At 39.4% G+C, this 18,914-nt stretch overlaps 1 protein-coding gene across 1 annotated transcript; it reads right to left on the bottom strand.

Moving 5' to 3' along the window:
* Positions 1 to 541: 541 nt before the first annotated feature.
* NMBR (neuromedin B receptor) lies at positions 542 to 17,903 on the bottom strand. The gene is made up of 3 exons (XM_062488904.1): positions 17,500 to 17,903; positions 3,276 to 3,624; positions 542 to 943 (listed from the first exon to the last, which is right to left on the bottom strand). The coding sequence occupies exons 1-3, from the start codon at positions 17,901 to 17,903 to the stop codon at positions 542 to 544; spliced, it is 1,155 nt and encodes a 384-aa protein (XP_062344888.1).
* Positions 17,904 to 18,914: the final 1,011 nt, after the last annotated feature.

The following is an 18,914-nucleotide window of genomic DNA, read 5'->3' as shown; positions in this document are numbered from 1 at the left end:
ACCTTCAAGCTTTTATATGAACAGCCTTGTGTAAGTAGAAGCAATAAGCTTCAGTCATTGTGCTGACATGTGAGCTGATTAAAGAAAAAATAAATTAAAAATAAAAGTTTGATTGAATCCAAAATGCCTAACAGTCTTAATCATCAAAGCTAGCACACCACAGAGCTAAAATCATGCAAAATCTGTTAAAGCAAAACATAAGCCTGGATCAACATTCAGTTAAAAATACATATTTTTCAGATCAAGAAATCTAAACTTTTTAAAGCAGTGTTATATCAGATACACTGCTTTCCTTTATGTTAAGCATACATCAGCATCTCCTTTAAAGTATAATATCATGCCAGTCACTTTTGTTTTCTCAATAAAACATAGTCTTTCTTCATTTCTATTCTAAGAGTCAGATGGTGTGAAATAACCTCAGGTTGGCCAGAATTTAACAGACCCTCTCTTCTGAGGACTAAGAATGAGAGCTAAAAGTGAGCTACAAGCTGCAAAGGAAAAGTTCAGATTTGTTCCACAGTCAAAAATCACACTCATTAGATCATAATGACATTTCTTGTTTCAAGTTGTGCCCATTCAGCTGTGTCATGGCAGTTACTGTGTTCCTGGTATTGCTTTTCAGGGAAGTCATTTGAATGGCAGAAGAGTTGCACAAGTAGCTGGCAGATCTCTCTTTCTGAACTTTCTTCCTGCAGCGAAGCTGGTTGTTGAAATGTCTTCTAAAACTCTCACTGAGAAAATACAGTGCAAAGGGGTTGACACAAGAGTTGCAGAAGCTCAGCACTCGGGCTACTAAGGTAACAACCATATGTCCCATCGATGGATCAATCTTATTGTAATGAAAAGATCTATACATGTATAGCACGTGGTTAGGAAACCAACAGATAGCAAAGAAGCCAACAAAAACTAAAACAATTTTTGCCAGACGCTTCCGAGTTTCCATCTAAAAAGATGAAGAGAACCCAAATGAGCAATGAGGAACAGAACTACTCCACATAACAGACTTAGTTAAAATATGTTGCATTTTGCTCTAGATTAGCTTCAACAGTTGTCATGAGTAAGGCCAGCAAAAATGCTTCCTTCAGGGTCTGAATTACTTTTGATATTTCATTTACTTTCCTTTTCCTCTTTCAGTTTACTTTCAGTAAAAAAAAGCTGTTTGTGGTTACAGAAGGTTGCTCTTTCTATATGATGCACGCAGCAAGAGTGTTTCATGACCCAAGGAAACACTGGCTTTTAGCTGTAAGCATGCACCAAAGAATGGGATGAAATATAACCGTTCCTGACGCAATCTCAGAGCTTGGCTAGAAACGTTAAGTTATAGTTAGAAAGTTATTTAGAAACTGTTTGCTTCAAAATCTAGAAATATCATGAGATAGGCATTACTAGGGTGTTAGCTATAGAGTGGTATTTATATCCCTTTGTTTTTCACTGAGGGTCTCAGCTTGCACCTCTCTCATAGGGAAACCACCAAAATTGCATTACACCATCTGAAGCATCTTAAATTCAGGGTAAGGTGAAAGGTTCCATCATTTGCAATAACATGACAAAATGTACCTTACTTGCAGTGCTAAGGTATAACAGATTACATTGTAGATACTGGGAGTGGCTGAAAACATGGCAGGATATGAGCCTACACAGTGGTTCCAAACTGAGAGAGGGAGATAAACTGGCCAGGTAGAAGGCACAAATGAGAGGCAGATAATTTCCCCATATTCCTCCTAAAAAGATGTATCATGTATATCAGGCATGAAAGTTTTGCAGAGAAAAGAAAGTATTCTACTCTGCTCAATTTTCTGGGAAAAAAAAAAAAAACATCAAGTGAATTTATTCTAACAATTTTTCAAAATCTGTGAAATTAATATTTAAATAGCTTTCTTGGGTCTATCTAAACAAAAAACAGTGGGGAAAACAAAAAGAGATGGGAAAACTCTAACATTCAAATTTGGTAGCATTTTCACTCGGAACAGATTGCAAGAGCGGACTAAAAGGTGCAGAAGTAGAGTGTGAATATTATACTTGGCCGGAAGAAACATGAGCTGATAGCAGTAGTCTGAATTTATTTCCTCTTGCTGGGACATACCTAAATACACCAGAATTTTCTATTCTTCTGAGCTTTGTAGATTAAGAAGGAGAAAAAAAAAATAAGTAGAATGAAAAAATGTGTTCTTACTTTGAAAATACATGTGAATTCAGAAATGTGGTATAAATTAAACATTGTTTCCATCCAGAGGGTTCAGCCAAAAGGCTCTCTATATTTCATAGGAAAATAAAATAATACATGAAGTGCTAATATGTATGCACTTTTGACAAGAAACAGACTAGAGTAGAAATGAAATGTTGCTCAAAAAAGATGCAAAGGAATGTAGTCTGTCTAAAAGAAATGTGGTACATGCAAAGAGACTTCTGTGAGTATGAAAGCAGTTTTCTAATTTGCTGGCAGAGAAAACCATTCAGAACTGTTTAAATGGGCATCAGCATTTTTGTCTATCAATAATAATACTTTTGCAAAGTAGTTGAGGCACTTTCACTGCAAAAGCTGTTGTTTGTACATATGTGTGTTCCTGCTCATGTTATTATCTTACTGCTTCCTGTGCCTTATGGGGAAGATTGATTTTGTCCAGCATTTTAAAACGCTTTTCTCAAAGATATATAGAATCTATACCAAGAGTTTTATAGCATCTCTAGCAGAAAGGATATTAGATTAGAAAAGTGCAAGATCAGTATTATATCCAAGAAAGTTAAAAAAAAAAAAAGTTAATGCACTATGTTCACATTTCCAGCACTCCTTCATCTGATAAGAATCTTAGATCGCCTAAGTAAAGTTTTCCTTGCCTATGTCAGTTTTCTCATTTCCAAGCACAAATAAAAAAGGACAATTCTCAAAACATTCATGTAAGATTTCTTTCCTAAAATGGCTGCCCACAGAGACAGGTGAACCCACCATCATTAACTACAAAAACATCATTCCTCAGTAAGAATACAAATAATAGTTTCAGTAACAGCACATACAAACATATATACCAATCTCATTTGCTGTTAGGAATGTGCATTCTTGGCAGTGAATTTATAATTTTCCTTGTTCATATTCATTTACATGCTGGACTTAATATTGAGTAATTGTGAAAACAAGGAAAATTTTGCGATAATCCTTGGATTATTTCATGTGGAAATTGATCTAATCCTCTGCTAAATCCAACAAGTTGGACATTATAATTCCTTGATTTTAATTTGTAAATGTATACAGCACACAGACATTTTACCAGGATGCTTACCTGTCTTTTGGAATGCTCACTGTGTTCCCCAGGGATATTGTGAGCACTTTTTATTAAACTCTTTGCAATATGATAGTAGTAGATACTGATAATTACAAGAGGGATAAGGAAATACACAAGGAAAAGCAGCACAGAATGGATCTTTGGGTGCATGTCATCTGTCATGGGGTATGGTATGCATGCTGTGAAAGTGGCATTATCTGTGTCGTTGATGTGAGCCAGTTCGGAGAACACTGCTTCAGGAACTGCTAGGAGCATGGAGGTTACCCAGATGGCAGTGGCCTTAAGACAAGTCCATAGCACTGCACTGGAGGTCTGGATGTCCATGGGATTTACAATTGCTTTGTACCTGAAATTGATCAAAATGCAGATGCAAATTAAAAGGTATTCAAATTCAACATGCAATGCACAAGCTTACTTCATATCTTTGATTAAAATAATGTCATATTTTTTTCTTATTTGAAATTTCAAGAGGCTTGTAATAGTTCTTTAACTTGTATTCTCTGAATCTCTACCTTTTTTGTATACAATTATCAGAGGAGGCAGAAGGAGCCCTGGATACAACCTGTGGCTGGAGGTGCCCATTCTGTGCCAGTGTGGTAAAAGTCAAAGATCAGCCATGGCTCTGCCCTTTGCTTCTCCAAATACCCCCAGCAAATCTCCAAATGTGCATCCTACCTCCATACTCCACGTGTACCAGCACATGCACACTTAGTGTTTCCTTCCTTCTTTCCTCAACTCCTGAAGCCTCGGGCTCTCTCTTGCTGCCACCACAACTTTCCCCACACTAGAACGCTCCCAGCCCCCCTCAGAGGAATATATGCATCTTCATAAAGTCAGGCATATATGACTCCCAATGACCTGTGCAGAAAGTATTAAACTCTTACATAAAGTAAACATTTCCACATCAATAGCTGGAAGCTGCTTCCCTACATTGCATTTTGGAAAACTGTCTCATAATGTACAATTGCATATAAACCTTTGTGGAACTGGTAATTTCATAGCCTAAGCAATGGAAACAGGAAGAATTGCAGAGAATGAAAATATCACTCCAGACAAAGAAGTAGACTTTGGTCAAAAATTATTTTATTTAAAAAAAACATTGCAGGAGGTAATACAAACTCAAACTTCCCACAAGAAAATGTACACATTATAAGGATAAATAAATTTTGAGAAAAATATTTCAAGGATACCTTAAAGTTCCACTTAGATTTTTAATTTATTTTAGTTTTCTTTAAATGTAAGTAAATGATGCTTTAATGTTTTTATTAAATACTAAACTTTAAACAAAGGTTAAACAAAATATTTCATTTTGTCTAAGCTGTGGCAATATGGAAGGTCATGGGGCTTTTTTTATCTTCATTAATCTTTTGGTTTCTACTGTCAATTTGATTTTGGGATGGCTGTGATTTTTTTCTGAAAGAGCAGAAATTTTGATAAATGGAAAAAATAATTCTTCTTTAATATTCAAAGAAAAGTTTAACAGAATAAGGGGAGTCAGGAGAGATTCATAGTTCAGGTACATAACTTTGTTTCTCCTTGGGTGTTTGTAGTGAGTGCAGAAGTGCTTTCAAAGAGTGATTCAGATTTTAGGTATATTAAATCACCCTCTAGAGTGGGTGTGTTTTTTTCTCTGTAAACTACAAAATTAGCTTAGATTAAGGAGAACAGTAAATTAGATGCCTCTACTTTGTGATAAAATTCCATATCTACGTATGTAGATAGATACATGTATATGGATGTATAAATATGTATGGGTATGAGCAAGTGTCTAAATACTTGGCAAGGATTAGTTTATACACAAATACAACATGGTTGCTGAAGAGAATGCTGATAAATGGAGCTGTGATCCCAAATACCCCTTAGGGCTAATTTGCAGGTCTTGACACATAGTTCATTGCCCCTCAACACCTTAAGCAGATGTTTGCAACTGGCTATGCCATGGAAACATCTGGAGCAAAGCACTGTCATGGTACCCAAGGAAATCTTTCCTTCCGAGAATATGTGAGTCAAAATGTGCCCTGGGATTCTCTTTCTCAGGTTGTGATAAATTGTTTGATCATTAAATAATTAAAAATAATGGCTATTAATGTTCATATCCTCTCTAAATTCAGAGAGAGAATTTACTATATTTTCACCCCTACCACGGAGTAGAAAACAAAACTCAGCAAACTGTCTCTGTTAATTTATACTTACTATTTCTGCTAACACACAGTAAGAAACTCCCTGGACACCAAGGTGTAAAGAAAGCCTTTATACTGCCATAGGAAGGACAGAAGTTTCTGCACAAAGCATGAATACTCCCCAGCACAAACTGTGACCTTATTATTCAATAATTGCTTCCTATTGCTGTCTGTCTTTATTTCATTACATAAAGACAGACCCTCTGTTTTTGAGGTGATGTCAAGTCCTTACATCTGCTCATTTTTTAAAAAGTTTGCATTTTTAGGGAAGAGCTGGTTTGGGGATTTTGGGGTAGAGAGAGGACATTGGATAAAAATAATGTTTTGTACAACAGATTATTTCCTCTCCTTCTCCATTTCATTGCTTCAAAATATTTTGACCACAGTCCTAAGACGCAAGTAAATGACCATGTCACACATAATTGTTTTAGTAGCAAATTGGCCTAGTTAATCTATAAATGGAAGACTTGTTCAGAAGTCTTTAGCAGCAGATGAAACATATGTACTTTGTACTTCAGCATATATTGCTGGTTCAGCGAATAGAATGCTCCTCCCTGAGCCATAACTTACTCCAAGTGGAAAGGCATTGGAACAGAGTGCCATTTTTAACAAAACAGCTGAGTTTAGCACAAAAAACAAACAAACAAACAAAAAACCACCAAAAACCGAACTTATTTTATTCTACTTGCTACTTTATTGACTGCAAGGTGGCACTCGTCCTAGGACTCAGACCTTCACAGTATCCTGTGTCAACGGGAAGAAAAATGCCCTGTGTTTTACAAAACCTGTCACCTTGTTTATATATTTAAAAAGATATAGAATGAAAAGAAACAGGTTACAGATAAAATGAAATGTAGACTGAGTGTAATGGGAAGTATTCCCAAAGTGAAAACCCAACCTCTTCCTTTGTATAAAACCAGTGTAAGGCTAAAACACACCACCAACCATTTAAATTACAAAGACTGTATTTTCCATCAATAAGAACAATGTCAATAAATTAGACTAATGCTGCAAATTAGTAAATTCATCTTTTGTTTTACTTCACTGATGAAAAAAGAGCAAATTTAGGTTGCCATGAAGTTCAGGAAATAATTATAAATATGCATTTGGTTAACTAAAAGCCGTTATGTAAATTCTGTCTTCCTATATCCTCTATCATTATCATTGCTAACATAGGGACCCCAACTTGGGAAACCCATCTTGCCTTTGGAGCTGTGGTTTCTGCCAACAGACACAAGCACAAACTTGCCCACTTTCCTTCAACAGATTGGTTTATCTGTACAGTGGTTTTTTTCCATTTTAAAGCAATTTCCTCCCTTCTACACAATCCCAAAATAAATTAAGGAAAATAATATCGTCTTTCTCCAGGGGTATAACATTTTGCTACCTTCTAAACTCCAATCTATTTTATCTACTTCTCTTGACCCTTGTTTTCAAAGACTTTCTAAAGGTATTTCTCAGCTCCAAATTAGAATGGGAAGCTCTACTCTTGTTTCTGCTGCATCCACAATGCTGTTTCCCTCCCACACACTTGATTTCAAAGGAAGGTGCTCCTTTACTAGACCTTCACTGTCCTTCCTTTGCTTTCCTACCTCTTTTTCTAGAGTACTTTGTTGTGATGACCTTAAAAAAAACAACTAAAAAGAAAACCCCAAAACAACTAGTCAATATTTAGGTAGCCACTAGAAAATAGCCTAGCATTCTAACTAGATTAGCCTCAATATCTCCTTGCCCTTTTGATTCTGTGTGGTCTTTGGTCCTTTTTTGAAAACCCTTCAGGTCAAGGACTTTCTTCTTGTTGCTGTTTATATAGTACCTACCACAAATAGTAGTCTAATTTATCACCTAATTTCCTACGGGACATCACGATAAAAATAAATATAATCATGAAGTGTCAGAAGCCAAGCAGAGACACAATTCAGGCAGGCAAGTTTCACATTACTTTGCTTTAATTTTCATTTTAATCCTGGAGCTGGAGAGGTTGGTATTATTTGCCTCATTATAAATAAGCTTTTTACAGTGATGTTGCTGTGCCATTGTACTGCATTTTCTGCAAACTAGAGTAATTTATCAAAACCATTCATATGTTAGTCTTTTATTGTGCCCCTGCATGGTGCTTTCAAACGCAAAAATTTTAACAACTATTTTAACAAACACAATATTCTAACAACATAAAACCTTATATCTGAAAAGGAAACCTGGTTGTATAATCAGTATTTGTTAAGAATAGTCATATCATGTCCAGTTGCAGTCCACTTGACTACAGTAAAATGAAATTTTTTATGGGACCAAAGCACTTTTCCTTGTTTGGGCAGTTCAATTGGCCCAACTCCAGTTGAATCATCAAGAGGAGAACAATTTATCTAGCTGAAAATATTGTGGGATCATTTTATCATTTGATTTGAGATTCACATTGTTTATTCTTTCTTTTTAATTATTATTATTATGAATTTCTGTAACGTAAAGTACATTTCTTTTCAGGTAATATCTATATTTTCTGTGCTTATCTCTTGAGAGCAGAGAATTGCATTCACTCAGGAATGAGCATCTCTGAGGTGTGATAGTGAATATAATAAACAGTATTTGAAATGCAGACTAGAAGAACATGTGTTAACACACTTAAAGTCAGTGTCAATGACATGTGTTCTGTGTTTCTCAGGGGGAAAATCTTAAGACTTTCCTAAGTGGAAAAAGTTTTCCACTTTATAAAAATACACTCTGTTGAGCCAAAAACTATCAATAATGCTTCCACACTTGTTGATGATTTCTCAAAACCAGAAGATTCCCAGGATGGTGGAGGGATTTTTTTCTGCATGAAATGTATTACCTGTCCTGTCCACCCAGTGTTTCAGAGCAGAAATTTTCTGTTTCCATTTCATTTTTTCTTCTCTTTCTACTTCTGCTACTTGCTATTCGCCTCACATCAGCTAACTACACTGCTTACAAGCTCATGCAAATCTTGCAATGCCAGCTCATTGCCTGCAATCTGGACTTTTGGTTCTACTTCTCTGAAGCCATTCATTTATATCTGCACTAATTAAAAGTACCATAAGTAATTTGTTCTGCTCCTGAAAGCAATATTAGTAAATTGTTTCACCAGCTATTGAGAAAAGTTTATATATGTCAGTATTTCCAGTAAATTTATATTTAAGTTTGATAATTTCAGGTTACTGATGAGCATGTGTTTTTTTTACATATCTTAGGACTAATAGGTCTTCATTAGAGTGGCAGTTTCTCTAAGAGGAGAGGAGAGGAGAGGAGAGGAGAGGAGAGGAGAGGAGAGGAGAGGAGAGGAGAGGAGAGGAGAGGAGAGGAGAGGAGAGGAGAGGAGAGGAGAGGAGAGGAGAGGAGAGGAGAGGAGAGGAGAGGAGAGGAGAGGAGAGGAGAGGAGAGGAGAGGAGAGGAGAGGAGAGGAGAGGAGAGGAGAGGAGAGGAGAGGAGAGGAGAGGAGAGGAGAGGAGAGGAGAGGAGAGGAGAGGAGAGGAGAGGAGAGGAGAGGAGAGGAGAGGAGAGGAGAGGAGAGGAGAGGAGAGGAGAGGAGAGGAGAGGAGAGGAGAGGAGAGGAGAGGAGAGGAGAGGAGAGGAGAGGAGAGGAGAGGAGAGGAGAGGAGAGGAGAGGAGAGGAGAGGAGAGGAGAGGAGAGGAGAGGAGAGGAGAGGAGAGGAGAGGAGAGGAGAGGAGAGGAGAGGAGAGGAGAGGAGAGGAGAGGAGGAGCAAATCTAATAAAGATGTTACACCTATATGAGCAAACAGTGCCATAGTCTATTTCTAGGCCTGGAGGCCAAGTGGCATTGGCTGGACATCCATGACTATTTAATTAATCCCTTTAATAGCCCAGTACAAGACCACCACATCCAAATAAATTAGGCAGTCTGTGCTTCTGTTGGTAATAGACTCTGGGCTTGTGTTTAATCCTGAATCGTGCCTAGAAATTATTTAGAGAATACTGATTGACCCAGGTCAAAACCACATCCTGGACCTCTCCAAAAACAGTTTGACAAGTGTCTGACTGCCAGTCCTCAGTCCCATGCCCTGGTACTGTTGAATATGGGTTTGTGCATAGATAAATAGATAGATATACACAGACATATGTATGTGCATAAAAAAACCCACACACTTTTAGGTGCCTGAAAGCATCATCCAGAAGCCTCAGACAATGGCTAGCCCCTCCCAACCCACTGTGACCGTTCTTTCTTGACTTTTAAAATAAGCAAGAAGTTGTATTTCCCCTGCTGTGCATGCCAGGAGCTCCCCGGATTGCACCGACTCTGTTTGCACCCAAGTTTCACTTGCAATGCTGAAACTAAGCACAGCCAAGTTGAGGAGTCTGATGTCAAAGTTATGTTTAAATAATGGCTGGGGCACACCAAAGTCACCAGCCTTCACAAAACTGCCATGGCAAAGGCAGCTCTGACATGTGCCTCTCCAGGAACAAAATGGGGCCATTCATGCAGCCAGGGTGTCTGGGAGCCATTGCCCGGGCTTCTAGACAGTGGCTCAAAATTTAAATTTCACCTATGAGGAGAGAACTTTATTCTTAGCCCACTGCATCACACAAACAACTGGATATACTATTTCCCAGGGGAAGTATAAGGAAGCTTAGCATGTGTATTCTCTTAGTTTCTAACACCTTTATGGACTATTTATCTCATTCCAACATTAATTTGGAATTCTGGATTTTGGGTTCTGCTCAGGAGGGGTGGATACGATGAAAGTCAGTACCTAGGCTAGATATTAGGCCTTGCAATGTGCAGCCTGGGCAAGCTTAGGTGCTGTTTGGCTTTGTCCCCTAGTTCTCTGTTCTCCTTCCGAAGAAATGTAGAAAGCCACAAATAACCTTGTTTAATTCTTTCAGGGTTTATAATCTCAGTCCTGAAGGGTCAAAGGACTTTTAGAAAAGAGAAATCCATTTCTCCAAATGAGTTTGATCCAAATCCCATTGATACCCCAACCTTTAGACTGACGAGGCAGAGTTGCTTGTCTGCATATTTACTATGTGCTCGCTACATGTCTCTCAGCAAAAATATCTATGTATACTTGAATGAAAAAGACCTCATAAAATCATCACTGCTGGATCAGAAGGTCAATAAAAAATCAATTACAGAAGCTAGAGTGTCTGAAAGAAGAAATCCCAAGCATAAAATATGCTTAGTGCCAGTTTACCTTTATAAAATTTTTGCTGTTACAAAACAATTCCTCCCATTTTGTTGATGAGTTCAGTTACAATCCAGGCCATGGCAGATAACATACAGTTGTGGAGAACATTACATGGTCAGAAGATTTTTAGAAGTGTTACAAGCCAGGAAGAATTAAATAACCAAACCTCTATTAATATATCTAGAACAGACTTATATTTTCCCATTTGAGAATCTAGACCATAAATTTCTAATTTCTAAATTTTAAAAAATCAGCAAATTCATTTATATGCTCCAGTATTATCATCTAAAAGCTCTACCCTCTCACTTTTAAACACATTTCCAGTTCAATTTTATTTGCAGCTTCTGATATTAGTCTGCCCTGAAATCAGTGTAGATGGAAAAATAAAAAAAAAACAAGTACACAGTATGGTTAAAAAAAATATTAAAACATTATAGAGGGAAAAGTTAATATAACAATCCTTAAAATACATTTAATCAAACAAACTTGGAGCCAAAGCACAAGCATTAAACTATTTTTTTAAAAATACTATGAAAACCAGTTATAAAAAAATATGAACAATATTTGGGATAATCATGTGAAGGAACAAAATTACATGAGATATTATGACAACATATCAGAATAACCCATTTCTCTCATGTTTGTACACCCACCACAATTTTATTTGATATATGCTCCTACAAAGCTGGGAATACACAAATTTGCATGCAGCAGATGCAATTATGTGGACTGTTTGTCTCATGGTTATTTTCTCATATCTGAAAAGTTTTGTCAACTTAATTCCAAAATATGCTTCTCTTCAATGGGCACCAAGGTAGGTTTCCTCTTATTTCTACAAATTTAATGAATTTTTTAGAACTCACTTGTTATTTGCAATTACACTGTCAAATTACACTGAATCTCAGCAAGGAATCAGAATTTGCTAGTGGAACATGTTTAAACCTAGGGATTGTGACTGCATATACCTTGTTTCATTAATACATATCAAATGCCATAAAATAATTTAGAAATATATAACCTGGTTCTGCAGCAGAATTCATAAATACACAAGTACTTCTGTAATTAAACAATTTAAAATGAAGACTCAATTAAATTATCCCTTTTCAGGAAGATATTGAAGAGTTCCATCACACTGCACACATATAAAAGACAGAGCATTGGTAGAGCATACTTGATATTTGACATAATTTCTGAGGATCTGCTAAATGTAGACTTGAGAATTCCAACATTCCAAATCGTATTAACCCATTGCAGTGCAATATATAAGGGAATTGTGGATTACCACATTATGCTGAGGGGCAAACAGATAAAAAATTAAATGAATGGTGATATGAATAGCTAGTTTGTCTGTCACAGACCCAGGCTTTTACTGAACAGCTGGAAGAAGCAGGAAACAGAAGGGATGGTTTTGAAGCTGTTTCTCCACGTTTAGGCTGCAGCCTACAGAAGGCAATCCGACCCCGGCATTTGCAATAGTTAAAATGAAACGGCTTCTGCCAGCACAACACAGGCACGGCACTGATCAGTGACTGCGATAAACACCGCAGCCATTTCTCACTCCACCATCCTCAATCTAAGTTGTTTAGGGGCTGGAGAGCACACACAGGACACGCACAAAGGCAGGATTTTAACAGATCCATGTGTCTGTATGAATTTTGAGAAACAGTTGCCTAACGTGGCAGGAAAATGTTATTTGCTGAGTAACCATTTTCAGCTGTGCAAAGACAGTCACAAGAGGAACTTCTCCAACAGCAGATGTGAAGTGCCAGGCTTGGACAATATTACTCTAGAATAGTTAACTCCTTATTACTTCAGATATAAAATTATTTCTGTGTTGTTGCAGAGGTGGTGGTTCTGCCATCTTTTTTTTTTCTGGAATATTTTACATCACATTCCTTTTATCTGCATGGATATAAATTAGTTGGAAAATTATCCGGTGGGGACAGGTGAGGACAGGCTTTATTGTTTAATTTTACATAGGCTTTCTGGCAAGCTTTATTTTGTGAGTAAAGTTTGCATATATGAACTAAAAGGCAAGTTGAAAAAGTGTTACAGACAAAGCTTGCCAAACCTCTCTTAAATTTCTTTTGCATTGCCTGTTACTGCATAATTATGACCATACTACTAGAGCCTTCAGTGACAGAAATATCTGTACCATCATTTATATTAGTGTATTTCAATAATTCATTCATTCAGTACATTTACCTCAAGTACTAGGGTTTCTAAAATATATACTTGTAGAATCTCATAGTTCTACTTGGTCTGTATATTTTTGTTTTCCCATCTACTGTATACAGCTAAGGTGTTGTTTTTCACTTATACAGATAATCTTCCATTTTACCTTTGATTATTTTTTCTTTATTCTTTTATTAATTATAAGTAATTTTCAATGTCATTTAATGCTGCTTTCATCATAAGGACTCCTTAGTCTCTGACTACCTGTTATTAGGGCTCAAAAAGAAATCATGTCCACTGTCCTGCTTTACCTGCTCAGCTACGTGTAATAAGAAATGAGGATTTTATATTTTTTCAATCACTGTATTTCAGCCTGAATCAGCATCTGCCATAATAAAAGAAGAAACTAAAAATAAAGTCTGAGAAAAGTAAGAAGTTTTCATTAAGGTGATATTACTGATGAAAAACCCAAAGAAGTTACTAGGGCAGCTTTTCCCACTTCACAACATTTTCAAAGTACCCAAAAAAAGAAGATAATAGACCCTCAAACTGAGCCAAAACAGATTTTGCTATCAGATGTCATCAGAAGTCAGCACAAAGTGCAAACTTGCAAAAAACCATTTTTTAATTTTTTTAAATACAGTCTTCCAAATATAAAACAAATAAGGGGGAAAAAAAGAAACAAATAGTTTTACTATGAAAATCTGTAGAATACATTTTAAGCATCTCAGGCACTATATTTAGTTACTTAAGTATGAATTTAAATTTTCAAGCTTATTACCTGTTAATCAAGTATTTGTCTCAAAGGTGTTTTTATGTCACATTACTAAGGAAGAAACCAAATACGATGCTATTCCAATAGTAGGGCGAGTTCAGCTTTGCTGTGTCCATTAGAGTGCAACAGAACTGCATTAGAGCTAACACATTTAAATCTTTCATTAGAAACAAAATTCAGTACAGAAAAAGAAACAGAATTAAATTTAATCCTATTTTTACAGATCACTTAAAAATGAGGCATAAATGACAGCTAAAGAGAAAAGGAAAGACTATGTGGGACAAATCTGTTTGAAGGGGCTGCTATTTATTCCTCCAAAGGCTATTCACTCCAGATGCCTTGGCATTTTGTGGGTATCACACAATAATGCAGTAATGCCAGAGGTGCACATTGAAGTAAGGAGATGCTGGCACATGTTTTTTTCATGTGTGCTATGATGCAATCCCTCTGGAAAACAATTCTCACTTCTTTAATTTTATCTTCTTTATCGAAGACCACACCAAGTCATGAGATGTTCTCATCAATATCTGTTAGCCCTTGCCAAAACTGCAGTCCATGGAACCTGGAGAAATAAGCTCAGCAACACCCCATTTCCAATTCTTATCCCACCACATCTTTAGGAAGTGCATCCCTAGCCATCATGCACCAGCTCTGGGCACTGTCAGGATGTGCTGTTGGGAGTGTTCTGTCCTACACTCCCCTTAGTTCCCCTTTTTCTTCTAGTACATTTTTTGTGTTTCAGCCCTTTTCCTGATTTGTCATCCACTCTATTAAGTTCTCTTTCTATTATCCACCCTCTCTTTTTTCTTTGGTTTTATAAACAAGAGAAAGGTTTGTAAAGGTGGTCAGGTTTCTCCACAACAGAGAAAACTCAGTGGCTGTGAGGGGCAGGGTTGCTGTCCCTACATATCTCCTGCGTGGCAGTGAGAAGGGACAGCTGGCTCAGCAGCACAGCTCCTGTGCTGCCTTCTCCAACCCATAGGAGAGGGAGATTGCATCCTGCTCTGACAATGAAACCCTGCACCACCAGTGCCACCACTGCATCATCTCTGCTGCCACCACCCCCACCTTCACCACCTCTCTCTGCCCCAACACGTGTGGGGCTGCAGCAGGGCACCAGTCCCCACACCTGGCAGCCAGACCTCTGGGAGCTCAGCGTGGGAAGAACTAGCTGCTACTCCTGTGATGAGAATGGACAACTTCAGGCAAATGTGCTGCTAAATTCCATCTGCATGGAAGGGAAGTCTGGAAAGTACTGTTAAAAATCACATTTGTACACACACACACACAAGCCTCCAAATTAAAACCCAAATAATACCAAGTACTGAAGCTTCTGAATAAAAGGTGCATGTTTGTCATGCTGAAGCAGTACTGATGCCAAGAAGGACTTCTGTGACAAAAAAAATATCTGTATGGAATAAAGCAACTTTGGAGAAAAAAATATTCGTGTGCAATTATACACTAGTAATTTTACAAAGTAATATACTTTTAAAGTAGTATACTACTATATTTTTATAAAGTAGTAGTACTTTTAGTGGTATTAACTACTAATTTTTCTTCCTTCAGTTTGTTGGCAACAATCATTCAGAGTTTGTAGTTTCTGTAGCTGCTCCTGGTAAATGCAGCACACAAGGAAATTATCATGCAGAATTTCCACATAAACAATAAGTGTTTATTAGACTGTGGAAACCAAGATGACCTCCCTTGTCCTAATTTACACAGGCATGCTCCAAAGAACCCTAAGTATTCCTAGATCTGTTCTTTAGAGTAATCCATGTCTGGCATTCTATGCAGTCTCCTGGTTACAAGGAGCAAAAAGTAGGGAGGGTTTTAATTATCCTATACTGAAATGTACTTTGAACGTTATCTGTGAAAGAAGGGGCCACTAAGAAGACATTGTGTACCAGACCAGATATACAGTGGATTATAATGGAGCCCTCTTGGTGACATCACTGCTTACAAACTGCTAACATCCCACCCTCGACTCGCTGATCTGAGGAAAACACTACCCCCAGCCAGGCCTCACCTCCTCAGCACCTCTTAGGTGCAGGATGCTGCCAACACTTCTGATCTGCCAGCATAACCACCCACAAGTGATCTAGTTACAGCACACATTAGAATTTGGCTACAGATTAGTGTCACAGAGACCCCTCCACACCAGTGCCTCCCCTCTAGTTCAGCACAAGTGTTGCACAAAGGCTGTAGATTTGACTCCCACACAGACACCACTGAAAGTTCAGCCAGCTTCACTCAGCAGTCTCCTGGGCCCTAGGAGACTGGTCTCTGAAGTCAGTGGAAGATCTTCTGACTGGAAAATAAGTTTTTTGTTCCCAGTAACCTAAAATAAAACTACAAAGGTTAAAGAAACATTGCAAATTCCTAGTATAAGCATTTCTGACATTGGCATATACTGTGGAGTCCAAAATGCTGGAGAAATGTATTTATTATGAGCTTATTAGGTCTCAGCACACAAAGTGCAGCTGTTTTTTAGTATGTGCAATTCTAGATGTATTAAGTGTAAGCAAAGTCAATATTATAAGTTCTTGACTCTTTACTGACATAAAAAGAAGGATACAAAATTATCTGGAAAAATCAAACAATGAATTCTCTAAAGCTATATAAAAAGCAAATTAATGAATTCTAAAACATTAAATCACCAGCATTCCCCCATATTACATTCCTCTAGAGAGAAGATCTCCACTAAATTCTTCCCTTTTCAAATAAGATACTAAGGAGTCGAAACAGAGCAGAAAGAGAACTGCAGGGTTTCCTTGGATCTGCAAGGACAGATTTTGAAATATGATTTAACTGAGGTAAGCAGAGAGTTCCAGGTGTTCACTTTAAGGCATGTTTTGCAAGCTCTTCTTCAAAACCATAATCCACTTTCACAAGTTGTAGTCTTTATAGACAAATATATTAGGTCCTGATTCAAACAGAACTGCAATTAATGTTCACTGAAGACTATCCTCAAGTGAAATCAAACAATTGAATTAGCTAAATAAATAAATAAAAGTTAGTTGTTGTCTATTAAATAATAGTTTAAAAGTTTTAAAGAATCATTAAGTGTGAAGATGTATCTAAACTCAACTCTTCACATCATGCACCAGTATAATGCAGTGGCTCAGTTCAAAACCCAAGAAAGGAAAATGGGAGAATTTCTGTGGAGAAGGAATCAAACATTTTCATTTCTGGCCAAAAAATTTTGCTTAGATAAAAAAATAAAGATCATTTCATATAATTTAAGTTTGCAATTACACTGCAAGATTTTGCCTTTCTGAGCCTGAAGCACAGTCCTACAGCCACTCAGTTGCTACAAATTCCTTAATTACCCATTTTCAGTAATTGGAAGGAAAAACTGAAGATCCAGCTCTTTGTTTCTTCCTATTTTGACAAGTACTGGAGATAAAAGTGTTACTTTCTAGTTTGTTTGAGGGTACTTTCTTTTTTTTCTTCTGGTTTTCAAAAGTTCAAAAGCTAAGAATAGTTTGAACAAAAGTTTAAGACTGACAATTAAAACAGCAATTTGGTGTCCTTGAATGCCCAGAAGCTAAACTAGTTCTGGCAGTCACCCCTCTGGTAACCTGCTCTCCTACTGAGGCACAGATGCACATACATGCACATATGGTGGACACCTTCACAGCAGAAATAAATCAATTGTTTAAAAATACATCTGTGCCTAACTTGGTTTAAGTCACTGCCAGTTGACACAACAGTGTGACTTGGCGAGTGTCATATATAGCATCTAAAACCTTACTCTAATGAATAAAATTTAAATATCTGGACTGTTACAGGACTATCCCAGAGGTGCAGCAGACAGGGCTAAACTCACTTCTTGCAGATGACAGCCTGGAAGTTGGGGGCCATGAACAGCCATTTCCAGGTACTCTTCAACTTCAGTTAGTACCACAATGAAGTAGCAGCCCAGCTTTCCTACCTGTCCGCACTGAGGGCAGTGAGGGTGAAGACAGAGACACCAACGGAGGTCAGCTGGATGACAGGGAGGAGCTTGCAGCCCACTTCCCCGAAGAGCCACTCTTCAGAGAAATACCGCGAGGCATCCACAGGCACACAGGTCACTAGCAGGAGCAGGTCACCAGCAGCGAGACTGGAGATGAAAATGTTAGGCACACTTCTCATGGCACTGTTGGAAATGAAGATCTTCATAAGGGTAATGTTGCCCAACAAGCCGACAGTGATGATGAGCAGGTAAAGTGAAGGGATCACACAGCGGATGATGAGCATGGCCGTGCCTCTCCCCGGGGACAGCAGGGCTGTGTCGGGCACCAGGTGAACACTCCCATTCTCCCCGAGGGGCATTGCTGGGGGCTCTGGTTCCATCCTCCAGCTTCCCGTGGGCAGAAGGTCTCCAGTGCAAAATGCAGTGGGAGCCACAGGAAAGCTTCACCTCTCTGCAAGTCAATCAACTTTCTCCCCCTTCTCTACTGCCTTTGTTCCTACCCCTTCTTCGCCGAGTTTTCTCCCTTAAGAAAGAGGAATGACCGCCGGCGCAGTGGCCGGGGAGAGAAATACAAACTCCCGTGCGCTGCCCCTCGACTCTTCGGACAAGCTCTCCGGGTGTGGAGGAGATCCTAAGCCTGGGGGCAGAGAGCGCCGTCGGGACAGCCGCCAGCTGCCCGCGTCCCCGGGAGCGCACTCGGCGCGCCGCGGACGGAGCCGAGGATCCGGCCGCCCCTGCGGAGCCGCCAGCGCTGTCCAGCGGCGCCGGGTGCTGCCGGGTGCTGCCGGGTGCTGCCGGGTGCTGCCGGGTGCTGCCGGGTGCTGCCGGGTGCTGCCGGGTGCTGCCCGGGCCGCGGCACCGGGGGCGAGGCGCAGAGCGAGCCCGCTCCTTACTCCGCAGCACCGGCTTATACCTGGTACCGGGAGGGGCCGCCCCGCCCCTCCCCTCCCTCTCCTCTCCTCTCCTCTCCTCTCCTCTCCTCTCCTCTCCCTCTCCCTCTCCCTCTCCCTCTCCCTCTCCCTCTCCCTCTCCCTCTCCCTCTCCCTCTCCCTCTCCCTCTCCTCCTGCGAGCGCCTGTGCCCTCGCCCCAGCCCCGCGCCACTGAGCTGGATCTTGCGGTGAAGAGAGAGGCGCATCCTGGAGCCGCCGCCGTCCTGCAGCGTCCCAGCCCCTGAGCGCGATGGGGACGACGTGGTGAGCGGGAGGAGAGAGGAAAGCCTCTCTCCCGCCGCTGTCCTCCGCAAAGCAGCCCCCGCCAGGCTGTGCCCGGTAAAGCGGAGAGCTGTCCGACACGTCGGGCAGAACGCGGCATCGCCTCCGGAAACTCGTCTTTCAGCATCTTACTCAGGTGAAACCACAGTGCTTTGAAACGCAGGGTGGCAGGGAGCGAG

Source organism: Cinclus cinclus, chromosome 3 (genome assembly GCF_963662255.1).
Source record: "Cinclus cinclus chromosome 3, bCinCin1.1, whole genome shotgun sequence".
NCBI lineage: Eukaryota > Metazoa > Chordata > Aves > Passeriformes > Cinclidae > Cinclus > Cinclus cinclus.
Note: the sequence above shows the minus strand (reverse complement) of the source record. Positions and strands in the feature narration are given on the sequence as shown.